The 20,965-nt window shown below is 34.1% G+C and overlaps 1 protein-coding gene across 1 annotated transcript; it reads right to left on the bottom strand.

Annotated features, from left to right (window-relative positions):
- Positions 1-463: 463 nt before the first annotated feature.
- Positions 464-20,090, bottom strand: LOC128987526 (apoptosis inhibitor 5-like). Its single transcript, XM_054408413.1, has 10 exons — positions 19,903-20,090; positions 17,118-17,279; positions 16,454-16,619; positions 14,864-15,024; positions 10,670-10,867; positions 9,786-9,980; positions 7,660-7,817; positions 6,843-7,062; positions 6,032-6,188; positions 464-4,431 (listed from the first exon to the last, which is right to left on the bottom strand). Exons 1-10 carry the CDS (start codon positions 19,990-19,992, stop codon positions 4,334-4,336), a joined length of 1,605 nt encoding a protein of 534 aa, XP_054264388.1. The 5' UTR covers positions 19,993-20,090; the 3' UTR covers positions 464-4,333.
- Positions 20,091-20,965: the final 875 nt, after the last annotated feature.

Genomic DNA, 20,965 nt, shown 5'->3' with positions numbered 1-20,965 from the left:
ATACTTGAATTGTCGTGCTATTGTCACACTTTAGTTGGTTATGGATAATTAAACAATATATCGGTCCACATCAGTTTAGAAGATTATGTTTCGGTGTTTTGTACATCGTTATATACATTACAGTATTTTAAAGTATTGCTTAAATTGATTAATAAAACCTCGAAGAGTTCATAAGGCATATTATAAGTAGACATTGCATACCTTATAGGTTATATTATGGTTTGTTGTAGTAATCTGACCCTGTTCTCGTCCTGTAGTGTTGGATAATCTAAACTCAACTGTAATACTAGCATGATTTACGTCTAAAAAGGATCAGCATTCTTTCCAACCAGAGATAGCGGTACAAATAAAAAATTGATAAATTGCTTGGAATCGACAATAATGGAATTTGCATCATGAAAACCTATTTTAACCATTCTTGAGTATTAGGATGAAAAGGGAACATTTAAATAAATTTCCGAAACTTAGAAAATTTTATTTATTTTTTGAATACTACTAAAGATGTACACAATGTTTTACATTAATGATATCATTCTACCACTTTCAGTAAGTTAAACTATAAACTAAAATACCTGTTGGCTAGAGGAAGCGGGTTAGAATAAAAAACTGAAACAAACAAAAAGTTAGAAAATTGCAAGTAAAGAATGAAGTAGAAAGTCTGTGTGAAAAGAAAACAAAATTTTACTCTTTTTTATCATATTGTCCAAAAAAAAGGCTGTTTTTAGTTCTCATAATTGTCTGCAAAATCATCGTTTTCGGGTAACTTCAAATAGGTAACAGAAGAAACATATGGTAAATTTTACGCTTCGCTAATCTCAAAATTTTGTTATTTCACATTATAAATAATGTTAAATAACGTTATGAAAACGTTGATAATCGCACAATATTATAAGTTATGTTTGTAAAAAACTGAAATGTAAACATTAAAGACGACTTTGTATGACCTCAAATTATGTGGTTAAATTTTGTAACAATTAGAAGGTTATTTCCACAGTATGATGAAAATAATCGTTCATCACACAGGAGCAAAAATTTATTATTTTACCATTTTGTACACTTTTGGTAATCAAACACAAGTAAAAAAGATTGCATACAAAAAAACCACTTTCGCTCCTAGCGATGAAATATACTATTTTCATGATAAAAATTGCAAATTTATCGGTGTCCCACTATTTAGCTATGATACAGAGCTATTGCAAAAACTAGCAGTTGGACAAAAAAATTTTTATTTTCCAATGAACAGTGAGGCATATTTTAACTCGGAAATCCTTTACGACTCAATTCCAAAGATCTCAAAATTAATTATCTGGACGTTCTCCAACTTTAAGTTTTATTTACTGTTTTACCATAAAAAAATTAACTGCAATATAAATAGTAAAATGATTTTTCAAATATCTTTCTACTTTATTCTTTATTTTTATACAGAATTACTCCCCTCCTTATTTGCGCCTGGAACAGAAAAAGGTAATTATTTGAGAACTAAAACTAAATTGCATATCTTGTGCAGGTTGAATTGTGACAAAATTCACTAAAATAAAGCTTAATGATGTAAAATTACCTATTCGGTAATTAGTTATAGTGATTTTAAAACTAGGACAGTCTTGAGTTGAGATTTTGGCAGTTTAGTTTTAGTTTCTAATAAGTGAACAAATGAATATTCAAACCAATGGTTAAACAAATTATTTACACGTTGAGTGCTGACTACATCGATGCTCCTATCCGCCTACATAAATTTATGTAGTTGCGCAATCCCTACATTAGTTCAGTACGAGCTCGACCATTGCCGGGGAACGTTATAATCGTTGCTAGCCTGTAGCTTAGAATGTGAGCTTTATTTTGGTGTAGGTCGGTAATAAAATTTCCGGTAAAATCCCGTCTGACAATGCTTTTGTCCCGGTTTCGGGGATTTTCTCTCTTCAAGCCATATTACAAAGCCAATGACTACTGATCCAGGCAGTGCTGCTACCCTTTGGGTGTTTCAGGGAACTACGTTCAATCTCGGGGTAACGTAGTACAATCACCGCTGCTCTTTTGTTATTCGTCAAACTGAAATATTTTAATGCCAATTGCGTTCGCTGTTACGATTCCGTACCAGAGCCTCGCTGCCATTGGCCAGCGCCTTTTTGAATGCCTCCCGCACTCAACGTGTTAATCAATGGTTTTAACTGAAATACCAAGCACTCTTACGGCAAAGAAAATTTAACACAAAATCTAAACTGATAAGAAAAACTACTTATGTTTAAGAATTTCTCAAAACCTGTTTAAGAAAAAAACAGATCTTTTAAGTTTTCATTATAAAACAATGCAGCACAAAATATACAATACAAATAGATACAAATCAAACATTTCTTTCAGCTGACGTAGACCACTTGTTGACCTGTCCCAATGAGGAATCCAACTTGTTTTGTCCTGAAACAAAGCTTACTACAGTGGAACCTCGATAACAAGTAGCTTTTGATAGCAAGTGTCAGTTTAAAAAACCCTTGATATTTTACTACTCTTAATTACATGATATTGCAAACCTTGATAAGAAGCCAATGATTAGCAAATAACACTTGCGTTCAATATTGACTTGTTATCAAGGTTCTACTGTGATTTGATTAAATTAGCAAATATACATTAATCTAAGGACTTTAAATTGACCTAAAACTGGAGTTTATTGGCGATTTAAATGACATAAAAAATATTTTCAAATGTAAAAGAAATTATTTTGCATTCTTTTCCACGCATAAAATGTTGTTAGAATCATTAAAACTTTTATTTTTTTTTAACTCTTAGTTTGCAATCTTTTTGCCTCCTCGGACCAGTACCTAGAGTGATTTTTTTTTTGTTAGGTTAGGGGCATTTTTATGTTGATAAATAATAAAAAATCCAAAGAATACATGTAGGTAGTAAACATTTTATTATTATTGCTTTTAGTGAATTTCCCATATAGGGAATAAGCTATTTTATTATTTTTATTGTAATATTTTTATTGTTTACAGTAGGATAAAAGTGTATCACATTTGACACTCTGGGTCTAGGGAGGATCTTTAATAGCCCAATAACAAATAGCACGTTGCCTGGATCCCATCCTAGGAGTATATATAAGTATTTATTTCAATACAAATTTAGAGGGATTAACTTGTTAGCGATTAATATTTTATTTTAAAATTTGTCTTCAGCGAGTGGAGAGTTCAATTTTCCTTCAAACTGTAGTATAATTTGGTTTCAAAATCTAAAACATAACTCAAAATTAGTTTACATTGCACAACATCTGTATTGATTTGTATAAAATTGAAGTATTTTTAAGTCACTTGACCCAGTTAAGGGGTTAATGTTAAGGGGTTTATGCCTACTTAGTTTTTTCTTTTTAAGAAAGTTAAAAACCCTAAATCAAGCTTTATTTTTTTATTTAGGATAATTTAAAAAAATAAAAAGGCTTACATTTTAAAACAGGTATATAAAAAGTATCATCCTAAAATTAAAATAATTGGTTATTAATTAAAAACTAGTTGCTAGATAAATTATATCAAACAATTATTATTTTTATATCTTTAACTGTACAATTCCAATACCTCACAGCGGAGAAATATTTAGGCTTTACTGAATTTAGGCTTTTTCTAAAACCAGTTATGAAAGTCTTTTGAATGTTTTCCTTATTTGGTAGATCTATTTTGTACTTTATACAAGGATATTAATTTATCGGTATGAATAAGGTTACTGTATCAAAATAAATGAAGATTCACTTAACTCAGTTTGAGAACTAGATGAACCATGTACCTGAGACATAGCTCAAAAAATGTTTTTGAAGCACTAATCTGAAACGAAATTCCAATTTCATCGTTGTGTTATTGTGGCAGAAAATATCTATAAAATGTATAATAAATTCAGCAGTTACTGTCAGCATATCAGACCTATAACAAAGAATTGTATTAATTTGCAAAAATAATTGTTTACTTAAAACACCCGATAAATTTTCCAATTTAAGTAAACAATTATTTTCCCCGTATTCAACCACTTTCAAAATGAAAACAATTATATCTAGATTAAGGAGAGTGGAAAAATCAATTAAGGAAAATAAATTTATTTTAATCATTCCGAACACACAAAACACAAATACAAACGTTACAAAGTGGTGCAATACGGTATGTGTTGCAAAATTTTAATATATTATGATTCTTATTAAAATGTCAGTAAAATTTACAAAATATAAGACATCTAAGTTTTCGAGGGGTACAACGATTGTGAGAGTGCTATTCAGTCTTTTGATGACTTCTTGCTCAAATTAAGATGTAAAATATAAGACTATGGTTTCAAGGGGTACAAATATTGTGGGAGTACTAGTTGGGATTTAGTAGCCCCTTCGCCATGAGCGGTTGTTGCCTCGCCAATTCCTGCCACCTCGCCCTCTGCCTCGGTATCCGCCTCGCCGTACGTTCTGTGAAGGAGCTGTAACAAGAAAAACTTAATTACTCTATGGTCTACAGATTAAAAATTTGAAATATACAAGAAAATAATTGATATTAAATCTAGGTGTCAGTGAAATTTGACCTTTCGATAAACTAAAACATTATTCCTTTATTGGTTTATTTTATATTTTTAATATATATATTTTTTTGCTGTCTGGATGGGGTCAAGTCTGTTTTAATATGGGAAGGTTAAAGAGGGTTTATTTAATTTAAAACTGTAAAAAAAACTCCAGAAATAAGAACATAATTTTTCTTACATCAGCACAGTCTACAGCTAGAGGTGAAAATAAAAAAAATTGATTTTTTCCATTTATCTAATAGTTTTTTTAGCGAATTTCCCAATTTGAGGAATAAGCTATTACCATAGGTCTCATGGTAAGACCTGGACCCTGGACCTATTTATTTTTTCGTTTTGAGGTCCCCAGAGGCCAAAAACATCATCCGTTCAAATTAATATATAGGCTATATATGTCCGTTAGCATGAAAATTCAAGAAAAATGATCAGATTTTGATGAAATTTTGTACAAACCTACATTTATTTGAACGAGTTAGCAAACCATGTGATTGGAACTGGGTTTTATGGGATGAAAATTGGTTTTCTCATTTTTTTACCCTCAAAATAAAAATTTCCCAACTTCTCTCTAAAAAATTTTGAAGAGCTTAAAAAGACAAATAGGGTAATTAAGTAGCCTATATTGAAGTGTTTTTGTACAGTTTATCTGTTACGGAGAAAATAAAAAAAAATGTTAATTTTAAAATTCCCATGTTATTTTTAGAAGAAGTAGTTGTAGTTTGCTTGTTTGTGGATATATTTTGGCCAAATCTATTAATTTTATACTTAAGCTATTAATGTTTTACTAAAAACACACTTCCCTGTAGCAGCAAACATAGGAACTTGTTAAACCCAATATTACCGAGTTTGATTTAATTGAAAATAAAAACAGGTAAATGGAAATTCACTTAGTCTGCAGGTTTGCTGTGGCGGGGGTATTTTTACTTAGTCTGATAAATTATAGCCTATTAAGAAACATCCTCGAAAGCAAAATAATCAAATCACAAATCAAACATTTAATCAAAAAAATAAACAATAAATCCACAACATTGATAGAACATTAGTAACTTTATTTTACAAAAAACAAAAAAAAACACACTAGTCTTAAAATAAAATTAAATGAACTAATATTTCTTCAAAATATAAAAAAGGAAATGACCATCAAAACCACATTCACATACGGAAGTTCTTAAGTGAATAACCTGTAAATAAAATAAGATTGTTAAGTAAAAAATATAAAAATAATACACATTATAAATCAAGAATAAATAGGTATTGCACATAAAACTCAAGTAGACAAAAGGATTGGACTTTTAGTTTGGAAAAGGTGGTGATTTTCAAAGGCAAAAATGTTTGATTCAAACAATCATGAGCAGAAATTCTCGTAGAAAGCAATAATGGATTACATTTTGTTAAGCTTTTGCTAACACATATTTTCATAATGTTGGATTGCCACAGCTCCAGGACTAGATCGATTTAACGAGGTTGTAAAATAATTTACTTTACAAAACCAACAAACTTGACTCACTGTAACTGGAGACGTTCTTGCTGTATTTGCCGCTGGGAGGCTGGTAAAGTTCCCTCGGCCTAGAGTCCGTCCTGCTGTGTTTGTTGTCGCCTTCTTCAAACGTGATGGGAGTGTGTCTCTTCTGTCCGACCGTCACTGTGTTGGCACCACCTTTACTCTGCAAAAGAGAATCAATTCTTACAAATTCATACTTCACTGTCTGAATTTATTCACCTTCCTTGCAAGTTGGAGGAATGATTGAACATCCCCGAGCGGAGAAGTCCACCAAGAAAGCCAAGATTGAGATGGCCGGACCAGGTCAGAAGAGGCACTAGAATGAGAAATCTGGAAGAAGTGTGTTGGCGAGGAAAAGTACCACCTTAGGTACCTACCAAGAACCACGACAGTAAAGTTTTGGTTTACGGATTTAAAATTTATATTTTTGACCATCACTAGTTCTAAAATCCTTAACATTCTCTTTCATTAGTTACATCCACACAACAAAAGTGGAGATGGGCCTTATTTAACGTAATATGATAAGTAGTATCATTACTAAAAATGTTGCTTAATATCTTGGTAATAGGTTACTGAGAATACCCTGTTATTTCTGTTTAGAACGTCGCCTGATCTGTTTGAACCGCTGATCATCAGAATAATAGGGTGTAAAAAAACCCTGGATTAGAATGAACAGTTTAAAGGTGCTGAGGAAATAGAAACAAAATTAATCTAGTAATTTCAATTTCACCTACTACCTAAAAGCTAGAACGTTTCTGTCAATTATTACAGAGTAACAATGTTTTTTAACCCAAAAAAACAGTTCAGTTCAACTTACAACTGAATGCAGGGGTTTCCAAGATAAGCTGACATTGCTCTTGAAACTCGGCGGAGAGTGAAACAAATCTTTGATCAAAGTGTTGATGTTGGTAGTCATCTTCAGAGCGATCACTCTCATCTTGTTTTCTTCCGATTTCAACTCTTCGGCTGTCTTTCCGTGGAGGGCTTCCTTCAGTTTTTTTATATATCCTTGGATTCCTCGGGCAAAATATTGTAGCCTGTAAAAGTTATAGTTTTTTACAACACAGCCTTATGATATTTACCATACAGTTCACTTCGTAGAGTTGGAAGTTCATTTTTGGCGAGAAGTTTCTGCGTAAAACAAAACTTTTACTAAACAAAGATTAAGGATATGGTAACGATATCAGCGTGATCAGAGAATATGTTAAAGATTTTGCAGAGATCAATGGAAATAGTCACCAACTGAAACAAAACCATCCCTCGACCTAACTCCATCATATTTTTAAATAGTAAAATATTTCTCTTTCTTATTACTTTTTTGTCAGTACTTTAATTCAATTTGTTTAAATTTATAAAATTATTTTTAATGGATAGGCTTTTGATAAATAATCCCTGGCTTGACAAATAAATCTTGAATGGGGAGCAAAATTTGAGGTTTCGTTCATTGCAGCCTATTAATTAATAGAAATAGTTCAGCTAAAAGGCACAAAAAACCAACTAGCAATCATTACAATCACTCTCTATAGTTTATTTCTGCTTGCCTACACCACAGTACTTTTTGAAAAGTTCTTCAAGAGCTTGGCACATTTTGCCCCGCTTAAACCCTGCACAACTAGCACAATCTTAACACTTACCTTAGCCGGAAGTCTTTCAGTTTCTCAGGGTCTTTAGTAATGATGTCGGGGCAGTGTCGAGCCAGCCTGTGTAGAGAATACATGAGACACTCTACGTACGAGTACTCTAGGTTAGGCTCTGGTATGTCGTCTGTGGCGGGGGGCAGTGGCATGTACTCCTGTCAACCACAATCATTAATCATAAACAACTCAGGAAGGACAAGAATTTGATCTTCAATGGAAGAGGTGGACTGATACTTTTTTTCTGATCAAGATGACTTGGGCTGAAACTGTTATCTTTGGAGGTCTGAAACTCTTTCTTATCAAGGTGAGATGGGCCGAAACTGTTATCTTATCAGGAAGGGGGTCTGAAACTCGTTATCCTATTAAGATGAGTTGGACTGAAAATGTTATCTTATCAGGAAGGGAGGTCTGAAACTCTTTGTCTTATCAAGATGAGTGGGACTGATACTGTTATCAGGAAAAGGATAGCTGAAACTTTTCATCTTATTGAGAAAGGAAGACTGAAACTCTTACCTTATCTGGGAGGAAGAGCTAAAAATCAAAACTTCCCGCACATGAAAAGAAAGTATTATTTTATCTGAAAAAGGGCAAGACTGCTTTAATAAATGGGCTAGGTAGGCCCTGGCAACGGGGCGCAATAGATTTTATTTTTGCTGGGGGTGCAAGGACAAGAAAAATTCTTCCACAATGTAGGTGGAGAGGGGCGCTATTATCTCCCGGGACAAGTGCTTGACTTGCAAACCTCATTCCTGGAAATGGGCCAAGCTTTTTTGAGTTGAATTTTTTTTCTGAAAAGGTAGTTTTAGTAAGCATATTTATTTACTTGAAATTGGACATACAAAATGAAAATTTAAAATAAAAAACCAAAGAGAATTTCTGAAATGTAAATTAAGGTAGCCTATTTGAAATTTGTTTTTCATTTCAACAATAGCAGTTTCTATGACAAAATGCTGAAAAAAGGTATTTTCTAAAGATTATTTGATTATCTATTTATTGGGGACCTTATAATTTAGGGGTTTTGGAAGTTTCTTAAGCATTTATACAATAATTATAAAAGTCTATAAAAGGTATCTAAATATATAAAAGACAAAGCCCTCACTGACTGACTGACTGACTGACTCACTCACTCACTCATCACTAATTCTCCCACTTCCCATTTACCTAGGAGGCTGAAATTCGGTACACCGATTCTTTGGGCATTAAATAGGAAAACTAAGTAGGCCTAGTTTTTATTCTGATCGGGCTTTCGGACTCTGCCCCCAGTGGCTTCCCCCTCCAGTGGAGTTTCCCATGTTAACCTTATGAGTACTCATATTTAAATGGAATTAATGAATCTTAACAGATGTTTCAATTAAACAAGTTGGTTCTGTTCTATGATGTTCAATAGCATTAAAGTTACAAGGATCACCAACAGGGTGCAGCACTATTATTTTTTTTAAATATATGACAACAGCTAATTTGCAACCAAAAGGTGAGTGAGCGTAGCAAACGAACTTCAACCTGGAGGTGAGTTAGCGTAGCGAACGAGCAAACCTGAAGGCATGTGAGCGCAGCGAACGAGCTCCAACCCAAAGGTGAGTGAGCGTAGCGAACAAACTTCAACCAGGACGTGATTGAGCCATTGGAACAAGCTCACTTATGAAGTTAAACGGGGCGAAGCCCGCGGGTACAGCTAGTCTTTCTATGTAGGCATGTTATCATTTTCAGATTAGAATGAGAATTCATTAGGTTCATATGGAAATTGTGAAGAAACCTGTACCATACATATTTGTTATTTAAATGTTTATGAACATCAGCCATTAATGATATCACAGTAGTTACAGCATCTCTGAACTAATTACCACTGTAAAACTCATCTGGAATCTATCACCAGTCACGTATAAACCTTCTAACCTTTATGCTGTATTAATGTCTGCCAATCTTTAATTATTAATTTAGTTACAATAAGTGTTTACTGTACATATTGTACAGAAACTATAGGCCCTATTCTTATGTGAAAAAGGAAAATTAAAACCCGAGTCTCGTCTGGAAGGTGGACTGAATTTCTTATGTCATATGGGGAAGAAGATTGAAACTAATGTTTTATGTGGAATGGGCAGCCTATTATCGTGTTTTGTACTTACAATAAGTTTTTTCAAGACCGTGGTTGTATGAGTCTCTGGGTTGGAGATTGTGTTGCAATGACTACAGAACTCGGCCAGCAATTTGAAGATTTCCGAATGATTCGCCGAGTTCTCGTCTGAGGCTGATATGACGGGCATTGTGGGAAGGACCTGCTCACAAAGATACTCGACAAACTTCTGTGAATCTACCTGGGCCTGTGGAGGAAAACATGAACCAATATTAGTGTTACCTAACAAAAACAGTACTTCAAAGATAAAATATAAAAAGTTTACAAGATTTTAAAGTTTCAACATTCAATGTTTGGTCGATTCATTTTTTGAAATTTCACATCATTATCAGGGTTGTGAGGGAAAGAAAATATTTAATCACTTTATGAAACACCCACAACCCTACTTTATAATTTTAAATATTACAGCGTATGAGTAGCCTATGTGTTACAAACTACTGTGCCACTTACAAATAAAACAAAACCAGTCAAAGTCAATAATAAAAAATCTCATGGGAAGGAAATAAAAAAAATGTTATAAGGGTAACTCTCCAACAATTAACTCTCCAGCTATTAACTGTAAACATCCTCTACATCTATACAATTTTCATGTACACACATATCCAAAACATCTCAAGAAATAAAGATTTCCACTGCTATCCACCAGAAAAGCTACTGACATAGGTCTTTCAGTCCAGAAAAAAAAACCTCTACGTTGGACAAAAAATCATAAATGTATTAAATCAACCTCAAGATAAAACAGAAACAAAATGAAACATCAAATCAATGTCAGGCTAGTAGAACAACCCATTTACTCAACCTATATTTTGTGACACCATTGTATTTTTTTTACAAATCAAAAATAAGGACAATCATCTGCAAAATATATTTGCTTACCGAGAAGAAGGGCAAAGCTCGTTTGAGTCCATGGAGCAGTTTGTCGACCTGCTCCTCGTCTGCGGGGTTGTAAGGTTGTGATAGTTCTACTTGCTCCGCTACAATCTCCACCAACTCCCGCTGTCCTACGACCGACTTGGCGAGGTGAGTCAGTCCCAGCAGATCCATCACCATGTCAAACTCATCAGCGGTGTTGTCCTGCAGACAGACACCAAAGACTTGCCAATTGGAATGCAACTCGTTAACACGCTTTAAGGATTGGGCAGAAACAGAGTAAACAGATCGCCAAAATATCTATGATTATATACTGTAATTGAGTTTTTGCTATATGGCCTTAGAAGCAAGGATCTATTTAGAATCTGAGGCCCCCGACGGCACTCACCAGAGAGGCCCCTCTTTATATTCTGATACTTCGAAGGTTGGAACTTAAGGGTTTAGAAATACACTTGCTTCAACTCAATGAAATTACCTTTTGTTTCCAACAATCTGATTGAAAAAAGACCTAGGAGACTAGCTGAAAAAAATCTAACAATTTCTTACGTCAGCACTGACACGTAATCTTAATCTCCTCCGATCACGTCGGAATCATGAACGACTCATGTGGCCGCGGAGAAATTGTGAACATCTCCAACGGCTTTGTGGACATCATCATTGTCTCCCGCGGTTTCGAAAACGTGATCGTTGTCAGGGTGTCCACCAGGCCGACCAGAACAAATTCATGAGTAAAAAAAAATCCAAGTAGTTCAGTTCATACTTTTCATCCTAAAACTTCCAACGTGTTTTGCGCTAACTTTCGCAATGCTGTTTTAGCGCTAACACAGCTCGCTATTTAAGTTATCGGAAAGAGCATTCTCAGTTAATGAAATAAAATGTATGATTACTAGGGGTGTGCGATGCATCGAAAATGCATCGAAATTTCGATTCGATTCGATTCGATGCATCGAATCGCGATTCGATTCAGTGGTGGTCAAAAAACGATTCGATTCACGAGGGAGTCAGTATCCATATACGAAAAACGCCTGCAGAAAGTCAATGCAATACCCGCAATACAGGAGCGCGTTGCTGTTGCGTTTCCTTTACGAAGGCGTTCTTATTTAATACATTCTTTGCATTAAATATAGCTTTAATTGTTTTATATTTTTTTGTTTTGACATTGCAAATGATTAGAGGTTTGTTTTTGTCTTGATGTAAGCAGTGTGTGAAATATTTTACTACTGTGAACCTAGCCAAAACAAGGTAGGTTACTCCAAAATCATTTTAAAAATAAGTCTTAAAAATTGTTACTTAATACTTAACTAGTAAGATTAATGTTATAGACTGATTCATTTGGTATTTTTGTAGGTCCCCGTCCCCGAATTTTTGTTGGGGCAAAAGAAAAAAAAAGAATAATTTATTTCCAAAGAAACACTCTTATATTATTATATCTATTATTACAGAGGAATTAAAATGTTCAAATGAGAATTAAAAATTAAGTTGGCTCACGACCTTTAAGAATAAAGACACAACAGAGCAATTGCCGCACTGCCACTAGCCAGAGCCAGGTCTAGTCGTCTACTGATAAGAGTAACAAGACAAAAGCCGTGACGCAACACTAACAGTGCAAAGAAAACAAAGTCAAAAGAATAGAAAGACTATTTATCCAGACATACTAGTATAATCATTTATTGTTTATTCAATACCTAATTAAAAATATCTATAATATTAAAACGAAACAGTGTTTTTTTACTTCACGATTCTGAATCAACCACTCGACAGATTTTCATGATTTTTGTGTTGAAAGAAAGATAATTTTGAGAACTAGGGAATGTCGAAGCCACAATTTTAGTTTAGGGTCCCAGTTTTTTAGAAGTTAAGTTTTAATTTTTTTAAAGTCTAGCAGCCGACGCTAAGATTCTAAACTAGCTTTGGGCATAAAATAATTTGCTTAACATAACAGCTGTAAACATTCAGCTTTTGTGTCACAAATTCAGCATTTTGATAATAATGGCATACACAGGGTTGACTTATTAATACTATATGTAATGCTATACTCATTGATCCGTTCATTTAATCGGCAAGAGGATGAAAGATTATTTAAATAAACATGGTAAAATGCTGGATGTTCTAATTTATTTTTTAGGGCAGTCTTAAAAAATTAAGTTTGTTTTAGTGCAACATATTTTGTTTTAACTAACAGCTGGTTGAATACAAAAATATTCTATAGAACTATCAGGTTAGTTTATTATTCTGTGATTTTGCCATTAATTATAGGAAATAAATAGGATTCTATAACCACTGATGTATACAAATTGAGATGCCCCGGAGTCTTCAGAGAAAAGTTTATACAATTATTTTTCTGTTCAACCTTTTGAAGAGAGAATAGGAAAATATCAATGTTTACATGTTTTAAAATTATTCTTGACAGCTTTTTGTTTACAATAAATGTTTAACCGCTTAAACTCTGCTTGAATTAGAAATGGAAATATTGACATAACTTCAGTTTTAGTTGACTACTCAATTCCCGTAACATAATAAATTATAAACAAAAGAAATATCTGATATAGTGAACAGATCTGTATCTTGGTTAGATGGGGTTAAAAAAATATATTTCTAAGATCCAATACAATATTTAACTTACAACTCACAAATTACATTGAATTAATTTCTTTGAAAATAATCTCTAACAGTTTTGTGTTTTTGAATAAAGAAATATATTTCTTTGTCTCTACTCCCTTGTTTCATCACTTGCATTTTGTCAGCAATTGAAGCAACTGGGTAGCAACCGGGTGGTGTAAGAGGGGAGGGGGAGGGTCTATGACCTTGAATTCACACATCGTTGCCCGGGCCTGGCTGGTGAGACTGATTCATTGTTTTTGTTGACATACTACTACCCTTCCTTAAGAGAAAAAGGCCCTGCTGTTCCAAAAACATTGAGGGTAGTTTAAAAACATTGACCTGTGTTGCCAAGGGCACTAGGCTAGAAGATAGCATTTAACTTTCTTGTCTCTTGATTTAATATTATTTTAATCTTCTATATATTATTTAAGAGTTACTTTTCGGGTACCTAATTAGTTGTGATATTGACGATATTGTTTGGCTTTATTTTATGGATTTTTAATTCTTTTCATTCATTAGCTATCAAAATCAGTTGTTTTAGGATTTTAATCTCTTGCAGTAGGTCTATACTACTGTATGACATGATATGCATTTTTTAGTCCTTATTAATTATACCATAAACAATGTTTGTATGTTATTTACTGTTTTTGAGTTTTATAGGAAATTAGTTTACACAATATCTTTTCTTCAATGAGTTCTCCACTTGACATGTTGCTTCTAGCCTATTACTATTTTAGGCCCTATAAAAATAATGCCTAGGTAAAGCTGTAGGCCTACTGATGCCAATAATAATTCTTTATTTATGATGATGTAACAAATAATGTAAGTGTGAGGTTATTATACTAAGGAGGTTAGGAGGCAGGGAATGAATGATACATACTGCATGGTGGAAACATATTATTTTTATTTTCTTCTTGCTTGCAGTCCTGAAGCCGGTCCACAGGCCCTAAACTTGTGATATGTAAATTTATTTCTTAATGGTCTTTTTATATTAAGTTCCATTCAAATTTGTTGTAATTTAGCTACCGGCACCTATTTAGTTATTTAAACAGTTATTAAAATGAGAATGAATGTCTTGATAAAAAAAATATTTTCTTCTTTCTTGCAGTTGAGCCAATTCCAGTAAAAATTATGAAATAGGCAAGTAAAGCAGCTCACTGGTATTTCCAGCAGTTATTCTAATACATATGATTGAAAATAAATATTTTTTCACCTAAAATTCATATGTTAAGTATGAAATAGGCCTAATACCACATCAACAAAAATTTGTATTACACAAATGTGATACATTTTAATTATTGTTAATCCACTCAATTGACAATTATGAATAGAAAAATACCGTATTGCTTCGAATCGAGTTGCATCGAATCGAATCGAAAATCTTTTGAATCGAATCGTTGCTTCGAATCGAAAATTTTTTGCTGCTTCGCACACCCCTAATGATTACTGTAATATTGCCTGACACAAGTATTCAATTTGTATATATTACTGATCAAATAATCTGAAAATTAAAAACTAATCCTTAAACCTGCAATTTATCAATAACTTTACTTTTTTTGTGGCAAAAGAGCCATTCAAAATCTGTCAACTCCAACGCACCTGTAAAACCTTCTTACACTCGGCAATAAGCACATCCTCAGCTTCTTTGTTGAAAACATCTGAGTCAAGTTTTTTGACATAGTGAACTAAAAATTTCAAGCATCTCTCTCTGACTGCTTCTTCCCCTGTTAGAATTTGTTGAAAGAATCCTTCAAGGGCACCTGAAAAACAGAACCACGATAAATACTTTATACAAAGAAGAATAAGAAACCAACTCTTTAAATAGACGAATGATACTAAATGCTAGCCTACCTGCTTGCTTTCATTAAAAAAATTATATAACTAGCCTACAGTAGATAATGATGATACAGTAGATAAAACAACATAACCAAGATAATGAAAATTGTATGATCAAAATCAGTGCAAACCTAAACTAAAATGCATGGGAAATACCTGACGTTCACTTTGAATGTATAGTTTAGCTTTAAAACAGGTTATAGCAGTAATAAAATACTTAGAATGCAGTGTAACGCCTTTTGACAAATTTCCACACGCCTTACAAAACAGGTATTATCGGAGAGCCTATGTAAGGCCTAGGAATAACAAACCTCGAAACACACACAAACTTAAAAACACATTGCTCATTGGTTTAAATTGGCAACTCATCAGTGAATAGGGGCAACTCTATAGTCTGTCCACAAGATGATGGGCCTCCTGATGTTAAAGATGTTTGCCGTCGATGTGTATAAAGTACATTTAACTTGCGCCACAATATATTTATTTATTGATTTTTTCGCAATTATGACTAATTTGCATAGTGGTTAATCTACTCGAGGATAATAGGCAGTTAACTGTACGTTTGTTACAGCCTATTGTACCGATAGTAATCAAATATTTGCTCCAAGTTCTAACGCACCTTTTTCCCACCAACAAACACTGATGTCGAACAGTTGTTTTATTACAAACAAAGGCACCTGTGTCCTAGGCACACAGGTGTTACAAAGTTGCTATTTCTTTCAAACAGAGGTGGGTTTGAAACGTTGCCAAACCAGCAAGATCGGGTCATAAGAACTGGGTGCAATAGGGTTTTAGAAGTTTTTTTTTATTTATATGTTAAAAACATGGAAATACCCAAGTTACATTACACTCATCATAAGAAGAGCTTAGAAAACAAAAGATTTTATATACCAAAGCATTTTTGTAAAATTAGAGGGTTTGGTGAAAATTCCAAAAATATTCATTTAAAATTCACACACAAGTTAAATTCCTATGAAGAAAATAAGACATGGATTTATTTTAATCAATTCATTTCATCCTATACCGTACTACTAACATTTTATAAAAAAAATCCCATCCCACGTAGCAGCAAAACCGTTAAATCATGCTTGGTCTGCAGGTTTACTGCAGCAGAGCTTTTTACGGTCGCTGGTGAGGTGATTGTTTTCCTATCTCAAAGTGTAAACTGTGTTTTTTTGCTTTAAGATTTATTTTTAAAATCTTTTTTGGTTGGTTTTTTTTTGCCAAGTATGTATCAGTCAATTTGCAATGTTATTGTTAAATAATTATTTCTATTCGTTTTAGGTTTCGAGATTCGACTGTATTCACAAATAAATATTGTATTGAGCCCAGATTTTAAATACTTGGACTTACCTTTGACGTCAAATCTAAAGAGAGTGATGAGGGCTTGTTGGACAGCGTCTAGCTCTGTGGCCTCCTCGGCCATCAGCAGTTGCGCCAGGATGTCAGCGATTTTCTTTGTGTGTTGTTTATTGTCCTTACAGAGGTTTGGTAAGTCCTTGATGGCTTGCTTGCGAATCTACAATTTCAAAATCTATTCTTTACCATATCACATTACTCTCTAGGGCTTCTAGGCCTACAGTTTAATAGCCTACATAGGCTATATATTTTTGACATAAGTTTGACATATGTTATACTTTTAACTTAGAGGTAGACAAGAATTAGGCCTATTTAAATTTTGTTGTTGTAGCCCCAGAATTGTAATATATAAAATAATTGGTTTTACATTACCTTTATCAGTTCCAAAAGTAACCTTCGTCAATGTGTATCTCAACACCCTACCCTACAACACATTGACGAAGGTTACTTTTGGAACTGAAAAAGGTTTAATGTAAAACCAAATATTTTAAGAATTATTTATTATTGAGTAGCCTATAATAACATAGCCTATTGTTGACTATACCGGTCCTCAGTAAGTTAATTAGATTGTTAATACCTTACCTACGACTCTCAAGAAATTAATGTATAGTACTAAAACTAATTGAATTTACAAATAGGCTAACTTATTTGAACTTACTGATAGTTCTTCATCTTCACATAAATCTATCTGAGCTTCGACTGCTTGGTCAGCTAAGTGTGGGAAATGCTTGAAGAATCTTGCAATGAACTGTGATGCGAGTCGTTTTTCTTTATCCGATCCTTTGACAGCACCAAGTATCTCCAGATACTCCTTTTCATGCTGAAACAACACCAATAGAAATGCAACTTAGTTCAAGTAACAGGATAAGGTTGAATAGAAAACAGTTTAGAGTTTGGGCCTAATAACTTTAACTACGGTAATTTAAACTTACGCTAGCAGCCTAGCCCAACCAAATTCCCAGACAAGCTTCTATGAGTTTGGGCCCTAACTTATCGCTTTGGTAGAAAACATAACCTACCGATACTTCTAAACAAAGCTTAAAAATGAAAAATAAATCTTGTTTGTTTTGCAATATTACTACAAGTTAAGCTAGCCTATAGGACCTATTCCCTAACAAAATGGCAACAACCAACAGTTTCTTAACCCTAGCATTGGCCAATGTTAGAAAAGTGTGGAATGGCCAGCCCGATTTTGGTGATTTTGCAGACCTTTTTTTGAAAATTCGTAAAAATTCAATCGTAGAAGTAAACTTAGCCAACATCATACAGTATTCGTTTTGTTTGGAAAGAACAGGAGATTCTGGAAATAACTTAGTAATATACCGTAATAATGTTTTTTTTCTTCGGTAAAGTGAAAAGAATAAAAAAATGTAGAATTTTCTTTTTCAAATTTCAAAAGCAGTCTGGGTAAAATTTTGTATACAGATTTTTTATGGGAAATTCACTATATAACGGTACCTACAATTTAGGCCTAGTAGACATTTGAATTCCCTACATAGAGATATAACATAACATATAAGGAAAAGATTTTTACTTTGTAAGTTATTTTGGCGTAATAAGTTATAGGCCTAATAACAAACGGAGAACCGGAAAAATTGAAAACCGTACAATGTTAGTTTGTGTTGTAAAGAAGTTAGGGCCTAGCCTATAATATACCGTATTGTATATACAAATAATAATATTTACATATTTGTAAAGCTAATAAAGTAAAGAATCAAAAAAGTCATGTTTCTGGTAAAAATATTTTTTTATTTATAAATAAAATAATGTTTTTATATTTTAGCGATTTTGTGAAAAAAAGATTCATGGTATTTCTAGTATAGGCATACAACTTTTGTACCAAATGTATTAAATTCAAACTAACATAAAATAGACCTAATCATCTTGTAGTGTATTCAATTACCTACATAAAAATGTATAACACGTTGGGTAATATTTTTGTTTTTACGTGTTAATATAATAAACGGAAAACCACAAAATACAACCTTTTTTAAACACGATTTCACACTATTCAGTAAATATTCACACATTATAAAATGCATGAAGATTAGGCCTACTGTTATACACACTTACACATTTCTCTAACAATATGAAATAATAACAAATTTAGTAGGCCTACCTAGGCTAATAAATCGTGGATAACATGAGAGCGAAAACTCACTGGCAACAACACGCAATGGGGAACACAAGGCACTTAGTGTATGATACCTTACGACAGTAGTGACACACTTTTGTTGTCTCCCTGAGAAAAAACGGAAATAACCTTTAGCGCAGGGCTGCCACTATCACAAGCTAGGTACCTACATGTCTTTCTCTTCAAAATGACATTGGCCTATGATATGGCTAGTAATAATGACTTAACTTACACTGTATGTAATTCGTTTTTTTCGTACTAGCGTATTGCGATGGTTGGCTATTTGTTTATAAATTTTGAAATCAGCTGTTTTCATAAAATCGTACCTGTTGTGCAATCAATACCATATTTCGTTCAAAATATCAATACCACAATGAAGATAAAATCAATGGCTATCCAGTGTTACCACCCGCAACAACACAAGACGAAAATTACCCGAGCAGGGTAATGCCAAACAAGTTGTGTTTTGACAGTTCCCAAGTGTCAGCTGCAAAAGTCGTGCCGCGCCAAAAATTCATTTGATTTCTAATTGTCGTGAAATTGTTATATAGGCTAGCCTACCTGCTAAGTAGGCTACAGGGGTTGTTTATATACTAAAATTAAAGTTGAAAATGTGATCTTTCAAATGGTAGGCCTATTAAGTACATTGTTCACATCACAGTTGATTATAGAAGCGTTTTTTTTACGTAAAAAAAATGTCGGCCCATACCGCGGTACGATCGCATATTACGCTGGTGGCCATTCTAGGCGTCACGGCAAACGAGCATACGTTCGTTGGCCACCAAGCTAAGCCTAGGTTAGCTTTTTATAAAAAAAAGGCCAAGTTTATGTGTCACAATTTTCAAAAATCTTTAGCGACACAAACATGGGCACCCTAGCCTTTAAGTTAGGCCTACCTAGGCCTAGTGGTGGGTACAGTTTCTCAACTAGGCTATGCTAATATCGATTGAAACTAGGCCTATTGATTAGATTAGTAAACCTTCATGCGATTTTTTTCACCATCAGCAAGTTTGGTATCCTTATAGGCTGGTGAAAGAAAACAGAAACTCTAAGTTAATATGCTAAGTTAGGCCTAGGCAGCCTTGGTTACAAGGCTTAGCCTAGTTGCACAGTAGGCCTAGGCCTACTAGAATTGCAGTAGCATAGCCTAGCTTACTTAATAATACAGAATAGTGAGAGTGAATTCTGGATAGGCCTAGAGGAAGTGCTTGAGGTTGAGGAAATGATGTCTAATGAAATTTAAGTAAGTTACCTAAACCATGAACTTTCAGCAGAGGAAAAGTAACCTAAACATAAGCAAGCCGCTTACCTCACTTATCTTATCCTTAGCATCCGCTAATATTCCAAAGTTTTTGTAGAGTTTTTCTATGTTATCAGAATCGACGTCGGTGGAACTCATAATAAGCAATATATTAATAAACTGAGCAATTAGCAAACTATATTGTTGCGTGTACTCCCAACTCCCAAGATATAACCGGAATTAGTGATGTGACGAGTTGAGTTGGCGAGTCGAGTTGACTCGAGTCAAGACCCGAGTCGAGTCAACTCGAGTCAACTCAATTCCAACTCGAGTTCTTTTACGAACTCGTACGGAGATTAACGAAGCTACACGAACTCGTAACGTTACGAGTCCGACTCGCAAAAGCCGAGTCAAGAAACCGAACTCATACGGAGAAAGCCGAACCTTAACGAACTCGGGACGTAACGAGTTGACTCGAGTTTACTCGCACTCGCTTTCGGCCAATAGCGTCACAGCTTTACGAGTCAACTCGCATAGATTCAACGCTATTGGCCGGTACCGAGTCGGCCGACTCGCAAAACTAACGAACTCGTACGGAGAATGCCGAACTCACACGAACTCGGAACGTCTCGAGTCGAGTCGAGTCGACTCGTAAAGCTGACACGCTATTGGCCGGTACCGAGTCGGCCGACTCACAAAACTAACGAACTCGTACGGAGAATGCCGAACTCACACGAACTCGGAACGTCTCGAGTTGAGTCTGACTCGACTCGTAACTCGAGTTCACGGCAGTTGGCGAGTTGAGTCACTCGAGTCAGGAAAGTACCCGACTCGTCACATCACTAACCGGAATGTCCACCAAAGCAAATTCTCCTTTTCAATTTTTTTTATTTACTTTTTCTTTTGTTTTAATTGTTCTTGTTGTTCTCTCTCCAATATTCAGTACAAAAGCGATCAGTGAACCAAAATATTGAAAATATTATGCTCTTTTTAGATCATTGGTTATGACTGATTAAGAGATTATAACATTAATAATGACTATCCTTCACCAACGAGCACAGTAATATTGTATTTGAATATTATTTAGTAGATCTATGTATTAAGCCTATGTCCAACGACGCGTTGCGCGGTG

The sequence above is a fragment of the Macrosteles quadrilineatus genome, unplaced genomic scaffold (assembly GCF_028750875.1).
Source record: "Macrosteles quadrilineatus isolate MER2022 unplaced genomic scaffold, UCM_ALF_1.0 Scaffold_2__2_contigs__length_208266976, whole genome shotgun sequence".
Classification (NCBI taxonomy): Eukaryota; Metazoa; Arthropoda; class Insecta; order Hemiptera; family Cicadellidae; genus Macrosteles; species Macrosteles quadrilineatus.
The sequence above is the reverse complement of the archived record's forward strand: the minus strand, read 5'-3'. Positions and strand labels throughout refer to the sequence as shown.